The sequence below is a fragment of the Loxodonta africana genome, chromosome 14, assembly GCF_030014295.1.
Source record: "Loxodonta africana isolate mLoxAfr1 chromosome 14, mLoxAfr1.hap2, whole genome shotgun sequence".
Lineage (NCBI taxonomy): Eukaryota > Metazoa > Chordata > Mammalia > Proboscidea > Elephantidae > Loxodonta > Loxodonta africana.
The window spans coordinates 36,994,186-37,015,900 of NC_087355.1; the positions used below are offsets into that span (position 1 = coordinate 36,994,186).

The window sequence follows — 21,715 nt, forward strand, 5'->3', positions numbered from 1 at the left end:
ATGAAATTAACAGACACTTTTAACTATTTTGAGTGTTACAAAGCACCATATATTAACACCATACATTCTAACTTAAATACAAATCTGTAATCTCAGGGTAAATACATTTATTCCCCATAGCTACCTATTCCTGCTAGGTCTCTGATTAATCGTTCCTTCACATACACATTCCTTTTTCCTATAATCTCATAATTTATGTAATCCATTCATCTACAATTTCCAGTTAAATAAATGCCTGTAGTATTTATTTAGTATTACTCTTTTGCCACAGCATATTTTGGGGAAACAGATACAGACACACAAAAACATATAGATCAAAAATGGTAAAAGAAAAAGTCTACATTATCCAACAATAACCACATATTTCCATATCCTTGGAGCTTTAAGGTGCTTTAACACTGACAAAATGGGCCTCTGTTGACCTAATGCTGTTAATGGTGTTAATGAATCTGACTTAAAATTGAATAAACTGGTCTTAAAGTTTACCTGCTCACAGAAGTGCGGATACCGGTGATTCTTCTACTCCTAAATTTCTCTTGCTCCACATAGGCCTTGACTGGTGAGAACAACGTGACTTAGAAGATTGTGCAGATCCAGGACTCTGGGAGTGGGGAGACGCCCTCCACCTGAGGTTCCGGGAAATAGCCCTCTGAAGATTCTTCATGGAAGTCCCCTCCACCGTGGTGAGCACCCAAGGGTGATCCAGTGCCTGGCCAGCTGACATGCGATGGCTAGCGTCCAACATCAGTAGTTTGTCTATAAAGTCCTTCGCCAAGTGGGAAACATTTGGCCAAGGCTGAGAAGAAATATATTAAAAATTTTTAAAGGCGCATACTGTATACACAGAAAGGGAGAGGGAGAGGCAAGGGATCATATTCTTAATTATATGGATAAACGCGTAACAAATCCAAAACACTTTTTCAAATCAGTGATTTGAATAACATACCACAAAATATATACAGTTAACAACTCGAATGTAATCCATGTCACTGAATTTACAGGTAGAAATGGCTGAATTGGTGTATGTTTTGCTGTGTATATTCTCAACAACAAAATTAAATACATATATATACGCACAGTTGCTGTTGTTAGCTGTCGACTAGTCAATTCCTGCTCATAGCGACCCCCTGTGTACAGTAAAACTGCTCCGTAGGGTTTTCAAGTCTGTGAACTTTCGAAAGCAGATGGCCAGGCTGGTCTTCTGGGGAGCCTGTGGGTGGGTTCCAACTGGCATCCTAGTAGGGGAGCACTTAACCGTCTGTGCTGTTCAGGGACTCCGGAGATGGGCTACACTGCTTTTTAAACTAAGAGCGATGCTTATTCTGCCTGACGAAAGCCACTGAAGTATATTTGAACAGGGAAGTGACAGGATTGGGTTTGCATTTTTAAACATATAGTGACTCTAAAACTCCACTTTTGCGCGTGCGCGCGCACACACACACACACATCTTTTTAGCAAATAAAAACAAAATAGGAACACAGAAATTCTCTGTTCAGGGAGTGAGAATTCCTTTCCAGAAGTCTGTCAGGCGTGCTGCGCCATCAGCAATTCCATTTCCTACATCACATTTACCTGGGCTGGACAGGGCAAAGCAGCTGTCATTGGTCAACCACACAAACCTCTGGTTGGTGTCTGCCACATTCTGGACATTTCATAGAGTCCCTGTGACTTTAAGAATGAGCTAGGGTAGAAGGTGGAATGGATGTCGAATTTATCTGCTTTTGTTTCCTGTAAGCTTCCTCTGGACTTGGGACACCTACATCTCCTGGGAAAAGAAGGGGAAGGAAGGAGGCTTCAGGGAGGGACCCTCCTGCAGTCCATTTTCTCTGGACACACAGGGCCCTCTGTGTTCCCAGTCAGCTGACTGCAAGAGGGATTCACATGTAGCAGAGACATGACACAGCAGAGTGTGAGCAGCTAGCTACTTGATGTTTTAGGGATTTGTTCTGGCAGGATTTACAGTGTTTCCACACGCTTTAAGTACACTAGCAGCAATTCATTGATGGTTTTGTATGGATGGGGACTGTTGTTTTATATTCAAACTTGTTTTCTGCGTGACCGATAAACACAGAGCATATACTTGGAAAAAAATACATAGTTTTGTATCCTTCATCATCTACAAAGGAGAAACACCAAGAAACTTGCCCATGCATTTGCTGTATTTCAAACATAATTTCTGGTTGATGTGGTTTTTTTCAAAAATGTATTTCCCAGGAGAGATAAGGGACTCCTTATGACCTACTGTCTTTGCCTTGCTGTAAGGAAAAATCAGACTCCATATGCAGATACCACACTTTTCAATCTTTTAGCACTCTGCTATTTACCTAAGGTTTGAATCAAAAGAAACCAGTAAAGGAACTGCTTTTTTTCCTTTCAGTTTATTTATGTAAATGAGATGTGAAAAATATTTACCCCACCCTTTAAACTATGTACAGAAACCACACCCAGAGGTTACCTATCAGCTAAATAACACTTGCTACATAAAATAAACAATACCACCCATGAGGACTGTGCTCCTTTAAAAAATCATCTGTAGGAGACCAAATGGTCAACATTTACCCTAAAACAAAGATGAGAAGGTAAAGGTGGGGAGAGAGGCAAGGAAACTAGATTAATAGAAACAGAACAACCAGAACAGAAATAATGAACATGCTGACACATTATGAATAGTGTAACCAACGTCACTGAACAGTATGTATAGAAATTGTTAAATGGGAACATAATTTGCTGTAAAAACTTTCACCAAAACCACTACATATTATAATCAAAAAAGAAAGTTTATTGCAAAAATGAAAGTCATAAAAAAAGAACATTTTTTGCTAAATATCCAAACATAGGGGGGAAATGTAACTTCTACAAGTCTAGACACAGCAGGTCTGTGGCTGACATGGTAGCATGCCCTGACTCTGGCTAGATATCTACTTGGCCCTGGATCAAGACACACTTATCTGGGCTCAAGAGTATTTAAATGATGGTTAAATTAGATGTCTCCAATAGAACATTATAAGACAAGCAATTGAATCTTTCTGGAAAGAATATTAAATACGTGCGTTGAGGTTTATGGAGAGCTCATTAAGATGACTACAAATGACTCTACCTTTAAAAAGCAGCTGCAGAAAATAAGGTAACTGGTGTCCGGGAAAAAAAATTCTTTAGCCAAAGCTCATTATTCAAACACAGCCTATAAATTACAGAATTCCTGAGCCATCAAGAACTAGAGAGTATCTTGGAGTGAATTTCATCTTGCTTATGAAATAACGGTAGTCTTCACACTGTGTCACCAGATAGGGGACAGTGGCTCCCAAGCACAGTATCTAAGACCATTAATTAGGGTACAGGAAGAAAATGTTAGACATCTATTTTAATTTTATCTCCCTATCCTAAAAAATTTTTTTTTACCCTAAAAACATTTTTATGTTTTATAATGTGTAAAATGGGCTAATCTATTATATAGATGAATATACTTTATATATGAATAAATACTGAGTGTGCATACTCAAATTTTTGACTAATAGTGGTATGTAACCCAAAACATTTGGGGGTACCATGCTTTCAGTCACATTCCCACTCTAGACTGTCCCCTGATGACATCATTCAGTCCTCTCAGCAACTTTCACGTCCACTTTATCTCCAATGAAGCTTTCCTTATCATTTCTCCTCCTAGGCTCAGTCATCCTCACACCTTTGCCGCACAACATTCTCCTTTGTTTGGCTTTGTTCCACAGTCTTGAGGAGACACTCACCGAAGCAACCCGTTACTCATCTGAATGTGGAAACAGCATGAGACTGAGGTCAGTGCATCTGGAGTCCCTGGGTGGTGCAAATGGTTAACATGCTTGGCTGCTAACCAAAATGCTGAGGGTTCAAGTTCACTCAGAGGCACCTTGGAAGAAATGCCTGGCAATCTACTTCCCCCAAAAATCAGCCATTGAAAACCCTACAGAGCACAGTTTTACTCTGACACACATGGCAAGTCGACTCAATGGCAACTGGTTGGTTTTCGGATCTAGACTCGAGAACCACATACAACCTCACTTTTCTTGTCAGCAAAATGGAAATCATCATATCTCTTTCATCAGATTGTTATTAAGATGAAATCAAATCAAGTGTGTGGAAAATGGTTTTCAAAGTTAAGTGGATGGTTACTGTTGCTGTTGCTATGAACTCTTCCCAATTTAACTCCTTCCTCGGTTCTTTTGTGGACGTATTCACTCACTATATTTAGGGTACTGGAAAGAGGAAAATCATCCAGAACTTCTTAAACTAACTGCACTTAGTATGATCATGATAAATATCGTCACCAGCGAGTAGATTCCGACACCTAGTAACCCTATAGGACAGAGTAGAACTGCCCCATAGGGTTTCCAAGGAGCACCTGGTGGATTCGAACTGCCAGCCTTTTTGGTTAGCAACCAAGCTCTTAACCACCGTGCCACCAGGACTCCATGATAAATACGTGCCTCCCGACCCCTGTAAAAATCTTCTGTGTTAAGAGGTAATGAACCATGCACAAAGTAAGATAGTGCTTTCTTTTGTTCTAAGATCAATTAATTTAGTTACAAGTAAACTGATATTTGTGAATAATTTGGGCCTTTTCTTTCTCTTTTTTTTTTTCCTTTTTCTTTTCTTCCTTCCTTTCCTCATCCGGTTCTTTGCCTATATTATCTGTGCTCTTCAACAGACACTGGGGAAAACTGTACAAAACAACAACAAAAAGCTATAAAACTAAAATTTAATACTAGCAATTACACTACTTACTAGTTTTAGAGGAATACAAGAAATTTGGAGGGCTCGTGTCTTATACTCTGTAGTTGTCTTAACCCTTCCTCTCCCCTTCAAACAGAGAATTAAGAAATGTTGCTTTCCAATTTCTTGATGAACAATTTTGTCTTAACTGTGGCCCCAGTCCAAGCTCTTTAAAAGTGTCTGGCTTCCTTACCACTACACATCAGTTGAGCCTCACACAGTGAGGGCCCTGCTGGGTTATTCCCCAGGACAGCCCCCATGTTCCTCTCAGCTTATTGCTCCCTGGCCCATGTCCCCAACTTCGCATTCCCTTCCTCTGTATTCCAGCACCATCTGTTCCTGCCCTCTTCCTCCTGTCAACAACGTCCTACTTCCTTCTCCAATTTTCTGCACTCAGCTTCGACATTAAATTCTCTGCCTAGAGTTCTCTTTATCTAGGATCACCTGCGGCGTTCTGTGCTATAGTCCCCTTTACTCTCGTCCCTACCCTCAGCCCTAGGAGTCTTCATGGAGCTAATTGGTCCCCCATTCCTGTCCAATGGACAACAGAGACATCCATTCAAGATTCACATTTTTGTTCTCTTCTGATGAACCTTGATTAACAGAATAAATGTACTAGCTTGTGCAAAAGATTTAAAAAATGCAAAAACTGACAAAGTACTATTTCATATTTCTTGATTACTTTGCAGAAATGTTCATGATCTGTGGAGAAAAGCCCACAGAGAGTTATTATTAAAAATCACTATTAAAAAGCCGGACACTACATACACAGACACACGCACACCCCTCCCACCACAGACACAGTCTCTAACATTCCAGATGCAAAGCCTTAAATTTTAAGCATTATAATTGCTAAATACACAGTTTATTGAAGTATAGCTCTTAACCACTGTACCACCAGGGCTCCAATAAAGGGTAAAAGGGGTAATAAAATGGAAGGCCCCCTGTTGGCAAAGGGCAACATTTATTGCCCCTGTTCGGGCTATTCTAGATTTATTGGCACCAGAGAATAGCCCTTCCTCCTTTACCCCACTAAGACAGAGTTCTGGGTTTCTTCAGAAGGCAATCATCATTCTCTAAAGCATACAGTTTATGTCCATTTGTAGCTATTATGTTCATTAGCAGCTATGGAGACGGTGAGGGGGCAATTATAATACAGCACACCTGTGCATCCAGTAGACCCAAACTCAAATTCTTAAGTCCAGACTTGAGACTAGCAGACTCCCCAAGACTACTGCCCTGAGATACTCTATAAACCTGGAACTGAAAATACTCCCTGGGGTTACCTTATAGCTAAGTAATAGATTGGCTCATAAAATAAAGAATATTACCCGTAAGTACTGTGCACCTTTAAAAAAAACATCTACATGAGACCAAATGATCAACAATTACTCTAAAGCAAAGATGAAAGGGTAAGGGGATAGGGAAACCAGATTACTGTAAAGGTAACATTCGGAATGGAATGAATGAGAATGTTAACATATTGTGAAAAATGTAACCAATGGCCCTGAACAATCTGTGTAGTAATTGTTAAATGAGAACCTAATGTGCTGTGTCAACTTTCACCGAAAACACAATAAAATATTATTTAAAAAAATTATTGAGCACTACATTTTTAGTGAGCGTAAGCATTTAGAAACTAGACCATAGGCATGGAAACCAAATTACAGGAATTATAACTTGGCAAGCCTAATTGGACTATTCATTACTGAAATTCTTATCACCATAGGGAAAGAAAATAAAAGGGAATTAACGCACAGTGTCTTCTGATCTCCCCCCTTTTCTTAACCTGAATAGAGAAGGAATATCGTACAGATGAGATAAGAGGAATGAGTGGAAATAAGGAGACAGAAAGAAATTGGGGTCTTTGCTGGAGGAATAGAGCATAATCACATCAGATTTGTTACTTCTGCGGAAGTGTAGCAATAAACTTTTCTCCTAACAGTATGGAATCATAGATAGAATATGTCATTCTTCTAAGCAAATGGTCACGATTTTCTGTCATACTCATGTGGTGTTTTTTGAAAATGTGCTTTTAATATCAGTGTTTATCCCAGTGAATATGTTTGTAAGACTTACTGTACTTTCAATTTATTTCGCACCCACAAAAAAAGTCTACTGTGACATAGGGCAATATAATTAAACCAAAAAAAACCAAACCCACTGCCGTCGAGTTGATTCTGACTCATAGTGACCCTAGAGGACAGAGCAGAACTGCCCCATAGAGTTTCCAAGGAGCTCCTGGTGGAGTCGAACTGTCGACCTTTGGTTAGCAGCCGTAGCACTTAACCACTACGCCACCAGGGTTAGACAGGAATGTACAATTCCAAATTGCTTGGCAAGAATATTTGTAGCAAGCAGCCATCTAAGATGCATCAATCGGTCTCAACCCACCTGGATCAGAGAAGAATGAAGAACACCAAGGACACAAGGAGATTACGAGCCTAAGAGACAGAAAGGGCCACATGAACCAGGGACTACATCAGCCGGAGACCAGAAGAACTAGATGGTGCCCGGCTACAACCAATGACTGCCCTGACAGGGAACACAACAGAGAACCCCTGAGGGAGCAGGAGAGCAGTGGGATGCAGACCCCAAATTCTCATAAGACCAGGCTTAATGGTCTGACTCAGACTAGACGGACCCCAGTGGTCATGGCCCCCAGGCCTTCTGTTGGCCCAGGACAGGAACCATTACCGAAGCCAACTCTTCAGACATGGATTGGACTGGACAATGGGTTGGAGAGGGATGCTGGTGAGGAGTGAGCTTCCTGGATCAGGTGGACACTTGAGACTAAGTTGGCTTCTCCTGCCTGGAGGGGAGATTAGAGGGTGGCGGGGGTTAGAAGCTGGCGAAATGGACACGAAACATGAGTGGAGGTAGACAGCGGGCTGTCTCATTAGGGGGAGGTAATTGGGAGTGTGTAGCAAGGTGTATATGGGTTTTTGTGTGAGAGACTGACTTGATTTGTAAACTTTCATTTAAACCACAATAAAAAATTGTAAAAAAAAAAAAGAATACTTGTAATTTATCAGAGTGCCAACACCAAACCTTTCTCACTCTTCCACTTAAAAGATTGAAGAGAGTACACTTGATAAATGAAGTTTCTGCTGTAAAGGTAAATTCCATAAAACCACTAATTTACCACTTAAGCAAACTCAAGCTTTCAGTCTCACTATTTCTCACATACTGAATATCCGTTTAATCAACACACATGGGATGAGCGCGTATAAGGAAACTAGCTAAATCCAAGGAACAGGAATACAAAGAGGTCTTATTGCCACACCTCTGCCTTAGAAACACCACGTGAATTAACCCAAAAGGGAAAATCACTTACACTTTGTCAGCCACAAAATCTTGTCCATTCGTATCAGAAATGTCTTTTAACTTTGCTCCCACCATCACTGAGTAGAGTTTAATTTTTGAGCACTTACCCACCCACTGGCTCTACGGAAGAAAGACCTGGCAATCTGGTCCCATAATGATTACGGCTTAGAAAACCTGTGGGGCAGCTCTACCATGTCACATGGAGTTGCTATGAGTTAGAACCAACTCCACAGCACCTGACAGCAATATATGGGGTTATTTAGGCGCTTTACATCTATCAGCCCATTTGATTTCCACGACAACCCTGTTAAGTAGGCATTTTCATTATTACTTATTTACAAATTTAGATGTAGAGAAATCCAAAATCCAAAATGTGTCCAATGTTGCACAGTTAGTAAATAGCACAGCTGGGAGAGGAATCCAACCAGTCCTGCTCCAGACTGAGCAACACTACAGGTTTACCAAGCAAACATAAGCAGGCATGCACGTGCACACATACATGCACTCTTAAATCCTTACTTTTTACTAGTCAATTTATTCTTTCTATTGGAATGTTCTAATCTCCTCTCTTCTAAAAACCCCTACCCCTCCTCCAAGACACAACACAAATGCCTCCTTTGTGGAACCTGACCCTACTTTCCTAAGCAGTGATAGGCCTTCTCCCCTTTCGCCCCCAGGCATTGAGACTTTATTCCAGCTTGTATTAAAGCTCTTACATTTGAAAAGATACATAACAATACTCAGTCCCTCAGACAAAACTGCTAGGTGGCCAAGTGCAGGGATACTGTGTAGTTTTCAGGTGGGTCTTCTCAGAGCTGAGAATAATCCCTAGCACAAGGAAGGCCTGACCAGCAGAAAGGAAGAGGGCGACACAAGGATGCCTTCAAAGAGTCTCCAGGCGATTTAAGGTTGAGTCTTGATTGCTCCCAGTGTGAACTTTGCTACAATGGCACTGGTAATCAAGCAAATCAATGAAGGCTCCCTTGCACACTGGGGAGGAGTCTTTGCTCTCATTGTCCCTTTTCCACCACCTGCTGTGCCTTCCTGCCCTTTTAAAAGTATTTTTTTCCCCAATAAAGAAATAAAGAAAAAGGTTGATAGATTTCATTATGTTGTCGTTAGTTGATTTCAACTCACAGTGACCTCATGTAACAGAATAGAACTGCCCCATAGAGTTTCCAGGGAGTGGCTGGTGGATTCCAACTGCCTACCTTCTGGTTAGCAGCTGAGTTCTTAACCACTGTGCCACCAGGGCTCCAAAATATCCACTAGTGAGCTTTAATAAGTCATAATATTTTTGACATATTTACATTAGTCCTCTCTTCTTATAAAAATAAAATATTGCACAGAGTTGAAGCCCCGCCAACAACAAAAAAGAAGTCATTTTTGGACTTGTCCAAAGATGACTCCAATGAACCACACCCCTAGTATTCACTTCTTTGTGTAGTCCCCTCCCACACTGAGTCTGGGGTGACCTAGGAATCACAGTAACATTAGAACTAGAACTAGAACTAGAACTAGAACTAGAACTAGAACTAGAACTAGAACTAGAACTAGAACTAGAACTAGAACTAGAACTAGAACTAGAACTAGAACTAGAACTAGAACTAGAACTAGAACTAGAACTAGAACTAGAACTAGAACTAGAACTAGAACTAGAAGCGATGCTGAGCCATTACCAAGCCCAGCATTGAGTAGAATTGGAAACTTCCACTTTCTCCCTCTTAGAACACTCAATTTTAGAAGGCTTAACGAGTCATATGAGAAGTCTGGCATCCCTGCTGGAAAAACACATGGAAGACCTCATGGAAAGAAAAAGGCCCTACACAAGAAAGAAAGACCTGGTAGTCCTAGGGTCCTAGCTGAACTTAGCTTTCCAGCCATTCCTGACAATATGTCAGACACATGAGTGAGACAGAACCTCCACAGTGTTGTATTCTTTACCTGGCTTCGTCACCTACAGTGTCATATTACAAAATCATTTCCTTTGCTGGGCTCCTCCCCCCACCCCCACTCAGCTTTGCATTTGAATCTTGCTTTTGTTTGGAAGTTATATATAAACCCCATTGCACCTGCCTAGTATAATTAAGAATGTTGCTGACTGTAACTTGTATGAACTCCCTGCCTGCAAACCCCTTTAAAAGTAACTTACTTGCCCACCCTTGGCTAGCAGTCTTGGCAGCAGTAGCTCTGACTGACTGCATTTCCTCGTGCAATGAAATAAAGTTTGTTCTCCCACCTCAGTGTCTCGTTTATTGGCCAATACAGAGTCATGCTGAGTTAGAACCTGGGATTTCCACCCAGTAACATGAGTGAGTCATCTTGGATATTCCAGCTTAGTCAAGCCCCTAGGTGACTGCAGTACCAGCCAACATTATATGGAGCAGAAGAGCTGTCCAGCTGAGCCCCATCAACCCCCAAAACCATTAGCAATAATAAAATAGTTGTTGTTTTAACCCACTAGGTTTTGGCGTGGTTTGCTGTGCAGCAATATATAATCAAAACAGAAATATGTATTCTTTGTAAATAAGGAAACGAAAACAGAAATACAAAGATATTCAGAACTTAAAGAAGAAAACTAAAATGATTCATAATTCCAAAACCAGTAGCTAAGCCCATTTACATTTTTTTTTTATTTCATCCAAGTCTTTTTTCTACGCATTCTTTTTCCCACGTTTGTGATCATGAATGTATTGCTTTTTTTCCCACTTGGCAGCATAATATCAATATTTTCTGATGTTCTTAAATTTTTAAAACATGCATAATTTAGGAATTGTGAAGTGTCGTGTCATAATAAGATATAAAGCATAATTAAGTTGAGAATTGAGTTTTTTTTTAAATCTTAATTTGATAGACCAAAAAAAAAAAAGTTGTTTTCATTTGCATTTCTTTGGTCTTTAATGAATAGTTTCCACTTATCAATTTTTATGCATTTTTAAAATATATAAATGTACAATAAGGTATTAAAGCTCTGTCAGAGCATAGAAAACTTTTTTTTCAATTTGCTATTTAGCTTTTTAATTTCGTTTGTGATGTTATTGGGCACATAGATACTACATTTTAAGTAGGTATGATCAAGTCTTTTTTCTTTACTAGAAAAAAATAACTCTTAAAATCAGAAGTAAAATAAATTTGATCACTTTCTTAAGATAAAATGAATTTCCCACTTTGTTGGTAATCCCTCTAACAAGCACTGACAACTTCCCTTACATCCCCCAAAGCAACAAAAGTTAGCACATCCGTAACACTGGGAGTCTCAAGTTCAAAGAATGGATGAATATTTTCACCCAAGCTGTGACAGCGAACATTTCACTGAGGAAAAATCACATTACAAAAAAGGTTTGGGTCAACCAGATTTAAGGCAGAAAATCTCTCACTACACACCCAAGCATCATGCTGAGCTTCTGAGTACACACTTGTCTATTGGGCCGGCTCGGGCACATGAAGTCATGTGCTAGTCACAGACAAGTCACTAATCTAGGCACTCCCTACCCACAGACTAGTAGTCCTCAACAGGAGCGATTTTGTCTCCAGGGGACATCTGACCACGCCTGGAGATATTTTGGCTTGTCACAACTGAAAGGGCAGGGGTTGCTACTGGTATCTAGCAGGCAGAGGCCAGGATGCCACTAAACCTCCTACAATGCACAGGGCAGCCTCCCACAATAAGGCTCATCCATTCCAAAATGCCTATTGTGCCAAAGTTGAGAAACTCTACCCTAGGCCCACACAATAGGAACAAAATTGCCTCTTACCTCTCCTGTATAATTATATTTGCCTCTCAGAATCTTCCTGTACAGCCTGGTGTGGCTTTCATCATCAAAAGGCAGGAATCCACTAAGTAACACATACGTGATTACACCAAGAGCCCACATGTCCACTGCGCTGGTGTAAGGTTTCCTCAGCAAAATCTCGGGGGCTATGTACTCTGGCGTCCCACAGAGCGTCCTCATGGTCCAGTCACCGCTTTTGTTCCCAGAGTTTGCCAATCCAAAATCTGTGATTAAAATTTTTGACTCTGCACCTGGATGATAGTACAAGAGATTTTCAGGCTTTAGGTCCCTATGAGTTATTCGCAAAGTGTGCAAATACCTAATTCCATCAGCCACCATCCGGAGGATCCTGACGGCGTCTTGCTCTGTAAAAGATCTCTGAGCAAGGAGCCGATCAAACAGCTCCCCTCCCGTTGCCAGCTCCATCACCATGTAAACGCAATCCTGAGCCTCAAAGACCTCCATGAGCTGGACGATGTAGCAATGGCTAACCCGCCTCAGGACGTTTAGCTCTGATTCACACGCTTCTCTGCCTTCTCTCATTCTGGTTTCCATCACTTTTATTGCAAAAGGCTTCTTGGTGGCTTTCTGCTCCACCCTGACAACTTTGCTGAAACTGCCTTTCCCAATAAGAGCCTTGATGTCATATCTGCTGGGAAGAAAAATCAAACTTGGTATCCTCCTGAAATGAAGAGTCTCAAAATTATCTAAGTCCATGCTTTTCTGTCCTTACATCCTTCCTCCCCTGGTTCCCTCACTTATTATTATTACTGCCTCACTTATTGCTTAGTTGTGTTTAGCAGTTTTGAAAGAGACCCCAAATCTTTTTTTTGAAATGGAGGCAAGTGATAGAAAGCTAATTAGTTGGTAGATAGTCTTAATAACAATAAAAAAAAAAGCTGGTATTTATTAGACATTTATTATGTGCCAGGCATTTTACATACATAAAAAATTGTATCCTTACAAAAACCCTGATGTAATAGCCAGGTGCCGTTGAGTTGACTCCAACTCATGGGGACCCCATGTGTGTCAGAGTAGAACTGCGCTCTATAGGGTTTTCAATTTTTTTTTCTGGGAATAAGATCACCAGGCCTTGGAAGAAAGTAACCAGAAATTTAACGTGAGATGTGTGTCAATAATGTGTAATGTTGATGCATTAATGCTGACAAAAAGACGAGGAAGTCAGCTGGGATTTCCAAGACTAGGGATTTCAAACTTGAGTTATCCATATAAATTTCTACGTAAATTTAGGAATACTACCACATTTTACCTTCTAACTTTATTTAAGAAATGTGGGGAAGGTGCTAGACTTAGAATCATGGTTTTGGAATTGGAAAGAATATTAAGAGAATGATCTAGTTTAACCCTTCATTTTACAGGTAAAGAAATTTGAGGCTCAGGTTAGCTAATTGGTTATTTAAATTGTAACGTCAGGATTAGAATCCAGATCTTCTTATTTGCATCATAATTTGGTATTCTTCCCACTTTGTTAAAAATTCTCCCAAGTAAGGTTGCCAGAAGCAGCCCTGGTAGCTCAATGGTTAAGCATTTAGCTGCTAATAGAAAGGTTGGTGGTTAACACCCACCAGCCACTCTCTGAGAGAAAAGACCTGGCGATCTGTTCACATAAAGATTACAGCCTAGGGGACCCTCTGGGGCAGTTCTACTCTGTCCTATAGGGTCACTATGTGTCAGAACTGACTTGGCAATACACATAACAACAAGGTTGCCAGAGCATGGAAGAAAAATATAAAGTACCCAGAAAGGAGAAAGTAACTCTTTAAGTCACATAAACAAATACTCAATACTGAAGATTCAAAAGTAAATATCAATCTGTGCCTTAAATAGACTTTCTTTCTTTTTTTTTGCTAGCTTATTCTTTCTGTAATTTTTATTGCTGCCTACTTTTTGGTTCCCTGTATTCATGTTCTCACTGAATAAAAATGACATTCAGCTGTACCAGCTTCCAGGAAACAGCTTTGTTTTATACAGTGGCATTGAATTTTCTGGCCAATTACCTTATCAAAACAGATAATAATTTAGTAATCTTAAATAGATTCTTTCCCCTCTTCCCTTTCCAGCTCTGCTTTTTTATTCACATGCACCCCCACTGTGATTTTGAAGATAATCACAGGCATTTCAAATTCTATGGCCCTGCAGACCAACCAAGTTTTGCATTACCTCTAATGTGGATGAAAGCACTTTGCAAATACTAATTTATCGCTAATGCCCTCAAACTGCAAGGCAAACTCATTTGCTCACAGAATAAATCATCAGCTATCAGAGAAATTACCGTTTCTGAGGAACTATAATCTTCTGCTCAAATAAATGAAGTTTTATTCAATACTGTTAGGGGCTTTCATATAATAAATATTTGACAAAATGCTAGTCATTTGGCATGGTAAAAACAGTGGACTTTAAGCCAAAATTTAAAGTAGTAGAAATAAATAGCCTCAGATTGAATAATTAATGTCAAACAACAAATTCCTGAAGCTACAGCCTTGCTCATGAACTCCTGACGACCGTGAAACATGGCCATCTTTATGATTTGAGTGGCTGTATCTAGCGCAGTGCCTGGCGCAAAGGAAACAGCAATAAATGCTTATTGAATGAATCATTCACTGCATTCATATTATTCCCTAATCATCACATATATTGTGAAAACATTAAGCAAGGACTGAATTAAGCAGGGGAAAACCAATTCTTCCCATTTCTTCCATTTTCACATTCCTCCTCCCACAGAGCAGATTCTAAGTCAGTTTTATAGGCAAACAACTGGGTGGTGCAGTTAAGCACTAAACTACAAGCTGAAAGATTAGCAGTTTAAATCCACCCCGAGGCAATTCGGAAGAAAGGCCCCGTGGTCTGCTTCTGAAAGGCCATAGCTGTAAAGACCCTATGAACTCAGTTCTACTCTGCACACGTGAAGCTGCATGAGTCACAATTGCCTTGAAGACAACTAGTTTTTTGTTTGTTTGTTTTTAGGGGGGTCTTTAATTTTCCATCATCCCAGAAGAAATATAAATAAGAATATTAATTTCACCTCATCAGCAGCTACTAACTGGGAATTTTTTAAATATGGACCAAAAATGAAACATAGAATATAATAATTTGACAGAATGCATTACAATAAACTCCCAAGAAGAAAGTGAGTATAGTCAGATTAAAATTCTATCATCTCTTTTCTATGACAGTTATAGGTGGAATCACAAAGGACAGAGAGGAAAGACAACTTTCTAGTTCTGCCACTAACTTAGACTTAACCTCCTGCAGCTCAATTCATGATTAAAGAAGAACACTGAAGAAAAAAAATTTCTGAAGCCAAGATCCTTTGCTTCTATCATCTATTTACACTTTAAGGCCCTGGGACTACTCTGGAAGTGGAGGTTACCCAGATGGACTAGAAGAGCCTTTTCTCCCTGGATACTGATGACCAGAGGTAATGTTTAACCAAGTCAGTCCTGATGAGATCCCAAATCCGCTCTGATTCAAATTGAGTTGCATCAGTTAGTTTTGTTCTTCTCTAAGCCTAGCAGCTACTGGACAGATCTTGAAGCAATTACTGCACTAAAACTTTCCAAAGAGGCCAGTCTCTACAGACTTGGGGCAGAGCGCTGGGATTAAGCAAGCTAACAATTCCAGAACTAGAAGTGTCCCTGAGAAGCCAGCTGAGATAGCCACTGCTGTGTCACACCAAATACTGGAGAGAGGAAGGGGAGTCTGTGAATTCCTCCATTAACACGTCCAATATGGCGCAGTCGGATGCAATTATTTCTCAGGCCAACCAAACTGCTATCCCTGCTCCTTTCCTGCATAGGAGTCAGCTAGGTCCTACTTGTATTTCATGAAGACAATAAATAAGCATTGTACTAAGTTTTTTTTTTTTAAGGTCCAAATGAGGACTTGGGTATGAACTGTGCAACATAATTTACGTGTATTATTTTAATTATCCTCACAACAGCTCTATGAGGTCAATACAATTATTCCTTTTTTACAGAGGTAGAAACTGAGATGGAGAAAGGCTGAAGAATGTTGCCAATGACAAGATGAAAGAGCTAGGAGCGGATCTCAAGTCTGGTGGACTCACAGGTCTGTTTCTATTGCGCTCCCATCTCTTTTTCGTGCATTTAGTAGAGTATCCCTCAGGAACCTAGTCTAGCTGGCCCCAACTCTAGCATACCCTGTAGACCTGGAGGATGGGGGTGGAAAACCTTCCTCCTTCCCCAACCAACCCTGTGGGCAGAAATTCCCTTCCATTCGTTGCTCCTCCTCCTCCTCAGTATCTAAATTTCCTCATCCTCTGCCCTCCCTGCTGAGAGGCTACCTTTTTCGACCTAGCCCCAGGCCAGCCTCTAGGCCGGCGGTTCACCAGGCGCTTTACCTCGCGAGGACCCGGGGGTCGAACCTGGCTCGGAAGCGGACCACCTGCATCCTCCGAGCTGCCTCGGCCACCTCGGCGGATCCCGGCCCCGCGCCGCTGCCTTGGCCTTGACCCTCCTGCTTGACCCGGGCCAGCGCGGGCGGCTCCGGGATCACTTTTCTGCTGGCGCCGCAACCCATCCGGGCTACACGCGCCCCGCGGCGCTCCTGAGAAGGGCCTGCGGCTGGGGAAACGGGGGCTCCGGGTGCGGCGGTCCATTTATCCCCAGAACAACGAGAAGGGGCGGGACAGAGCGACACACCCCTTAGGGCAGGCTCCGGAAAAAGGCCCCACTGTGGGGCCTTCTAGGAAAATAACCCTCCAAACCCCCCGCAGACCGTCAGGACGCCTTCATCATCACTGGCCACTTAGAGACATGTATAGTTTGACGCGGTAAAAGCAAAATGGACTATAAGGCAGGCCGGCAGGAGTCTTGCGCTTAATTCTCTAGGCCTCAGTTTCCTCATCTCTAAAACGAATAAGTTAACATATAAAATCAGCCCAGTCTATGAAAGACCTCTTCACAGGGTTTCTATGTCTCCGTGGCTGAGCACATATCCAGACGACATGAACATTATATTATTTAAAAACTTATGTATTTAAAGGATGAGGTACAACTTGTCTTGTTGCATTAATTAAGCAGCCCACACGGATCTGTGTCTGGCACTCCACCAGCCCTCTTAACAACTCTAACAGACGTGACCCTCCCCCTCTGGTAGTCCATCTAAGGTAGAAAAACTTGGCAGCAAAGACAGATGTCCAGAACCCAAGGCAAAACACTAGGCAAACAGAAGAATGAGATGTGTAAGGAAACCATTGTATATAATACATGTTGTTAGCTGCCCTGGAGTGGATTCCGACCGGTGGTAACACCAGGTGTTCAGGAAAGAACTGATATGTAGGGTTTGAAAAGAACTGTTACATAGGGTTTGAAAAACCTCATCCATAGGGTTTTCAATGCTGAGGTCTTTCAGAAGCAGATCACCAGGCCTAGATTCTGAGGCACCTCTGAGTGGGTTTGAACCACCAATCTTTTGGCCAGTAGTCCAGCACTTAACCACTTGCACCACCCAGGGACTCCTATATGTAAATATAAATACTCCTGTGTTAACATGAGCCACACTACATATTTTTTATAATTTTATATATTTCATTCTTGTGTTCACATATGAGTGTGTGTTTTGGTATGTGTGCATGTAATTATGATGTGTACCAAAAACCGAAATCCATTGCTGTCAAGTCGATTTGGACAGAGAAGAACTGTCTCCTAGGGTTTCCAAGGAGCAGCTGGTGGATTCCAACTGCCAACCTTTTGGTTAGCAGCCAAACTCTTAACCACTGCACCAGGGCCAACAGGAAATTAGCCCAACCTGCAAAAGAAGTGTCACTATCAAGTAAAAGACTTGATAAGGAATCCTCAGAATATTCCAAGTACTAGGAAACTTAGAAGGCTGGTTTTAAGCAAGTGAACAACTCGTGCTTTTGTGTCTCAAGTTTTAACTCTTTCGAAGGATAGACTATATAAACAGAGGGGAAAACAGAAGAGACAACAAATAGAAAGAAATAAAAAGTTAAGATGCAGCTCAAAGAACAACATCCATTCCTCAGAGAACTCTGGTGGAAGGGCTGTTTGGATATGTGCTGCCCAGCAAACAGGAAGCGCCTACAATAAAACCCAAACCTAGACAGAAGCTGAAGGCATCAGGCAGTTCCACAAGGCATTCACTCTGCGTGTCTGGATTCTCCGGGCAGCAAACGGATTCATAGCCAGCTGCAGAAACCTCTCCTTCCTGGCCACAGCAGGCCGCACAGCAGGGAAGGCTTTGTCACGAGCCCTCCCCAAGCCTCAGCCGTGTTCCATGAGAATTGGTTACTACAGTCACTGATCTTATAGCCCTTGAAGATGAAAACATTAATAGAAACCACTGATTAGGGCTCTTCTGGAAAGCATCAACTATTAAGTGGAAGTGTTGTTGAGAATATAAATTCTGTCCTTGGAGACAAAATTTAACTTCTACATTCAGACCTTTGACTTTCAAGGGCTTTCACCAAGCTTTGATGTGTTGAAACGATCTTAATCGTGGTTTGTTTTTTTGTTTTTTTACCCTAAGTAGCCCAGAGGAAGAATAATACCTAAAGTAAACGATAAAATAATGTCCTACTGTTTTTTTTTTTATGTAGAATCTGGCGTAGTGGTTAAGTGCTACAGCTGCTAACCAAAGGGTTGGCAGTTCAAATCTGCCAGGCTCTCCTTGGAAACTCTATGGGGCAGTTCTACTCTGTCCTATAGGGTCACTATGAGTCGGAATTGACTCGATGGCACTGGGTTGGGTTTTGGGTTTTATGTAGAATTTGGGAAACTTGGTGGCGTACTGTTTTAGTGCTATACTTGCTAACATAAGGTCCACAGTTCGAATCCACCACGTGCTCCTTGGAAACCCTATGGGGCAGCTCTACTCTGTCCTATAGGGTCACCATGAATCAGAATTGACTCAACGGCTATGCGTTTGGTTTTTGGTTTATGTAGAGTCTCCTACATTTATTTCTCTTTATTGTGCCTAATTACTTCACTATATGTGAGACCCCTCAAGCATTGTTTGCAATCACATGCTATTTGCACATTAATTATTTGTACTTATTTATATTATATTTTATCCTAACTAATAAAATTGTTTCAATGAACTTCAGATTTAAGGGCAGTTTTAAATGAATTCGAATTTTTATATCAATGTGTTTAGTGCTCGTAAGTGGCTCCCTGTAGCACTCACACCAGCTGAATAAATGGAATCGGTGTTTAGCACCTGGTTCTGTGAATTTTACTCCAATGGTGTTTTTTCAAGAGTAAATAAATTGAACCTCATACTGCTAAACAAAAAATCTGACCTCATTCTTAATTCCCGTTCACGGCCCAAAATCACTAAGATCTAAAAAATAATAATAAAAAAAAAAAAGCCCACTGAAGATCTACTAGATAGTCATAAAAACATTTTTAACAATATGTAATATGTGATTCTAATTGTTCAGTGCCTGGCTCTATCTTATACCTGGTTTTTAAAAAGCAGAGTTAGAAGGGCATAAAGTTAAATCCTACAATGTGTCCTGCGAAATCAAAATTCTGAACCTATGGATAGTTCCCTAGACTCACTTTCCAGTTTATATTTCATAAATTGTTTCAATTAAGTGACTTGAATTGTAAAAGATATACTCCACAGTTACAATCCAACCTCTAAAAAGTATTATACTGAAAGCATTTAAGGAATTACGCCAGTTGAAAACTCATTTCTCTCTTACATGCACATTATTGGTGGGAAACATGAAAACATTTTAGTTGCATTTTATATTCTATGTACTACACTTAGTAAAACAAAAAGAGTAAAACAGCTAATTAGGGCTATCACAGGGACTGGGAAGCCCTACAATTTTATATCCTTTATTAAAAATAGAATCAACAGGTAAAATGAAGAATTTGCATCATTTAGAATTAGTTCTTCTTGGAATAGCTGCAGTTTTTTGTCTGTTTTGATTTTTTTGTTTGTTTTCTCTGTTTCAAACTTCAGTTCTCTTTAGAGCCTCCCTGCTGGGATTTTCTCTAAAGCAAGCTCAGGTCTGAAACATCAGTTTGAAGGTGTTCCTCTTTTTGACTTCCTTTTCCCCAAGGTGTAGAATTTGTGTTTGTAATGACAAGTAGCATGGGTCCTTTTAAACCAATTTCACATGCACCATGATGTGTGAAACCAACAGTGCAGTGCTACTTTGAGAGATTTCCGCATAAACAAATAATACTGTTGTCGGGTGCCATCGAGTCAATTCTGACTCCTAGCAACCTTAAGCGGAAACCCTGGTGGTGTAGTGGTTAAGTGCTACGGCTGCTAACCAAAAGATGGGCAGTTCGAATCCAACAGGCGCTCCTTGGAAACTCTACGGGGCAGTTCTACTCTGCCCTACAGGGTCGCTAGGAGTTGGAATCGACTCGACGGCAGTAGGTTTTGGGTAGCAACCTTAAGTGACAGAGTAGAACTGCCCCTAAGGGTTTTCTTGTCTGTAAACTTTACGGAACCAGATGGCCAGGCCTTTCTCAAATGGGGCCACTGGGTGGATTCGAACTGCCAGCCTTTCAGTTAGCAGCAAAGCACTTAATCATCGCTCCACCAGGGCTCCTAAATGAATAATTACGAGCCTTTAAGTAGGTTGTCTTTGTGTAAAACTCAGAAACCTAGAAACTTTCCTGCTACCCTTGGTAGACTATTTCTCACCACCACCTGAAACGAAGAGGAGCTATAATAATTCAGACAAGTCAGTAATATTATTTCAGACACTAAAAATAATTTTTCTTCTAGTGAATAATTCCTGTTAATTTGCATATCCCCACATTGAGCAATAAAGAAAGAGTATTTAGCTTTTGGAGAATGTCATGTTTTACAAGTTATTTTCCTTATAATTACAAATTAAAAAAAAAAGGGTAAATATTAGTAAATAGTCATCAGTAATAGGTAAGATCTCTACTACCAAGTAAAATCACAAACCTCACTTTTTTTTTTTTTAATAGCAGTGAATCAAAGAAGCCATCAGCCATCATGGTGAATGAAATTTCCCTGTTTCAGTGTGTAAATTAAAGAAGATAAAGTGAGAGACAATTTCACTATATTTTAGCTGATTTGTCTAAGGGAATTGTCCCTTTTCAAGTTGGCAATCTGTACCCAAAGCCTTAAAGGAAATTATGGTTAGAAATACACTTAGTTACGTACAAAAATATTTGCAATATATTGCTGGGTGGAAAAGAAAAGCCTATATAGTGTGATCTCATTTTTAAACTCACTAATAAAATTCATTTTTATGGTAAAGAATGAAGGCCGTTAGACAAGAGACAGGAACTGAGGCACTCACAACCGTGTGAGTGAGCCTGGAAGCAGATTCTGCGGCCCCAGCTGAGCTCTGCAGCCCCAGCCTACGTCTTGACGGCAACCTGGCAAGAGATTGGCTCTGAAAGTAACTTCCCAGGTTCAAGTCCTGGCCACTATATTTACCAGTTTTATGACCTTGGGAGCTAGGAGCCCTGGTGGCACAATAGTTAAGCACTCAGCTGCTAACTGAAAGATTAGGGGTTCCAGCCCATGCAGTGGCTCCAAGGAAGAAAGATCACAGCTTAGGAAACCCTATGGGGGCAGCTCTATTCTGCCATATAGGGTCACTATAAGTTGGAATCAGCTTAACAGCAGCTACCAATGACCTTGGGGGAAAGTTACTTAATCGCTTTGGCCCCCCATTTCCTTATTTATGAAATTGAAATGATAATAATAGCACAAACATAGGGTTGTTGTGAATAACTTGATTCCATGTAAAGCACTTAGAACAATACCTGGAACATAATAAATGATCAATAAATATTAGCTACTAGTTGCTGTCGAGTCAATTCCAACTCACAGCAACCTGATGTGTGTCAGAGTAGAA

General features: G+C 40.7%; 1 protein-coding gene across 1 annotated transcript; it reads right to left on the reverse strand.

The window, feature by feature from the left end:
- Positions 1 to 392: 392 nt before the first annotated feature.
- PSKH2 (protein serine kinase H2) lies at positions 393 to 16,407 on the reverse strand. Its single transcript, XM_003408374.3, has 3 exons — positions 16,229 to 16,407; positions 11,830 to 12,496; positions 393 to 796 (listed from the first exon to the last, which is right to left on the reverse strand). The coding sequence occupies exons 1-3, from the start codon at positions 16,405 to 16,407 to the stop codon at positions 491 to 493; spliced, it is 1,152 nt and encodes a 383-aa protein (XP_003408422.1). The 3' UTR covers positions 393 to 490.
- Between the last annotated feature and the right edge of the window lie 5,308 nt (positions 16,408 to 21,715).

Bases quoted from the DNA above. Each gene is read 5' to 3' on its own strand.
- PSKH2 (XM_003408374.3), bottom strand. From the start codon at position 16,407: ATGGGTTGCGGCGCCAGCAGAAAAGTGATCCCGGAGCCGCCCGCGCTG. The intron at 12,497-16,228 runs GTAAAGCGCCTG...TCTTCCCAGCAG, and splicing joins GACCCCCGGGTCCTCGCGAG to ATATGACATCAAGGCTCTTA. The intron at 797-11,829 runs GTAAGAGGCAAT...ATTTCTTCTCAG, and splicing joins AATATAATTATACAGGAGAG to CCTTGGCCAAATGTTTCCCA.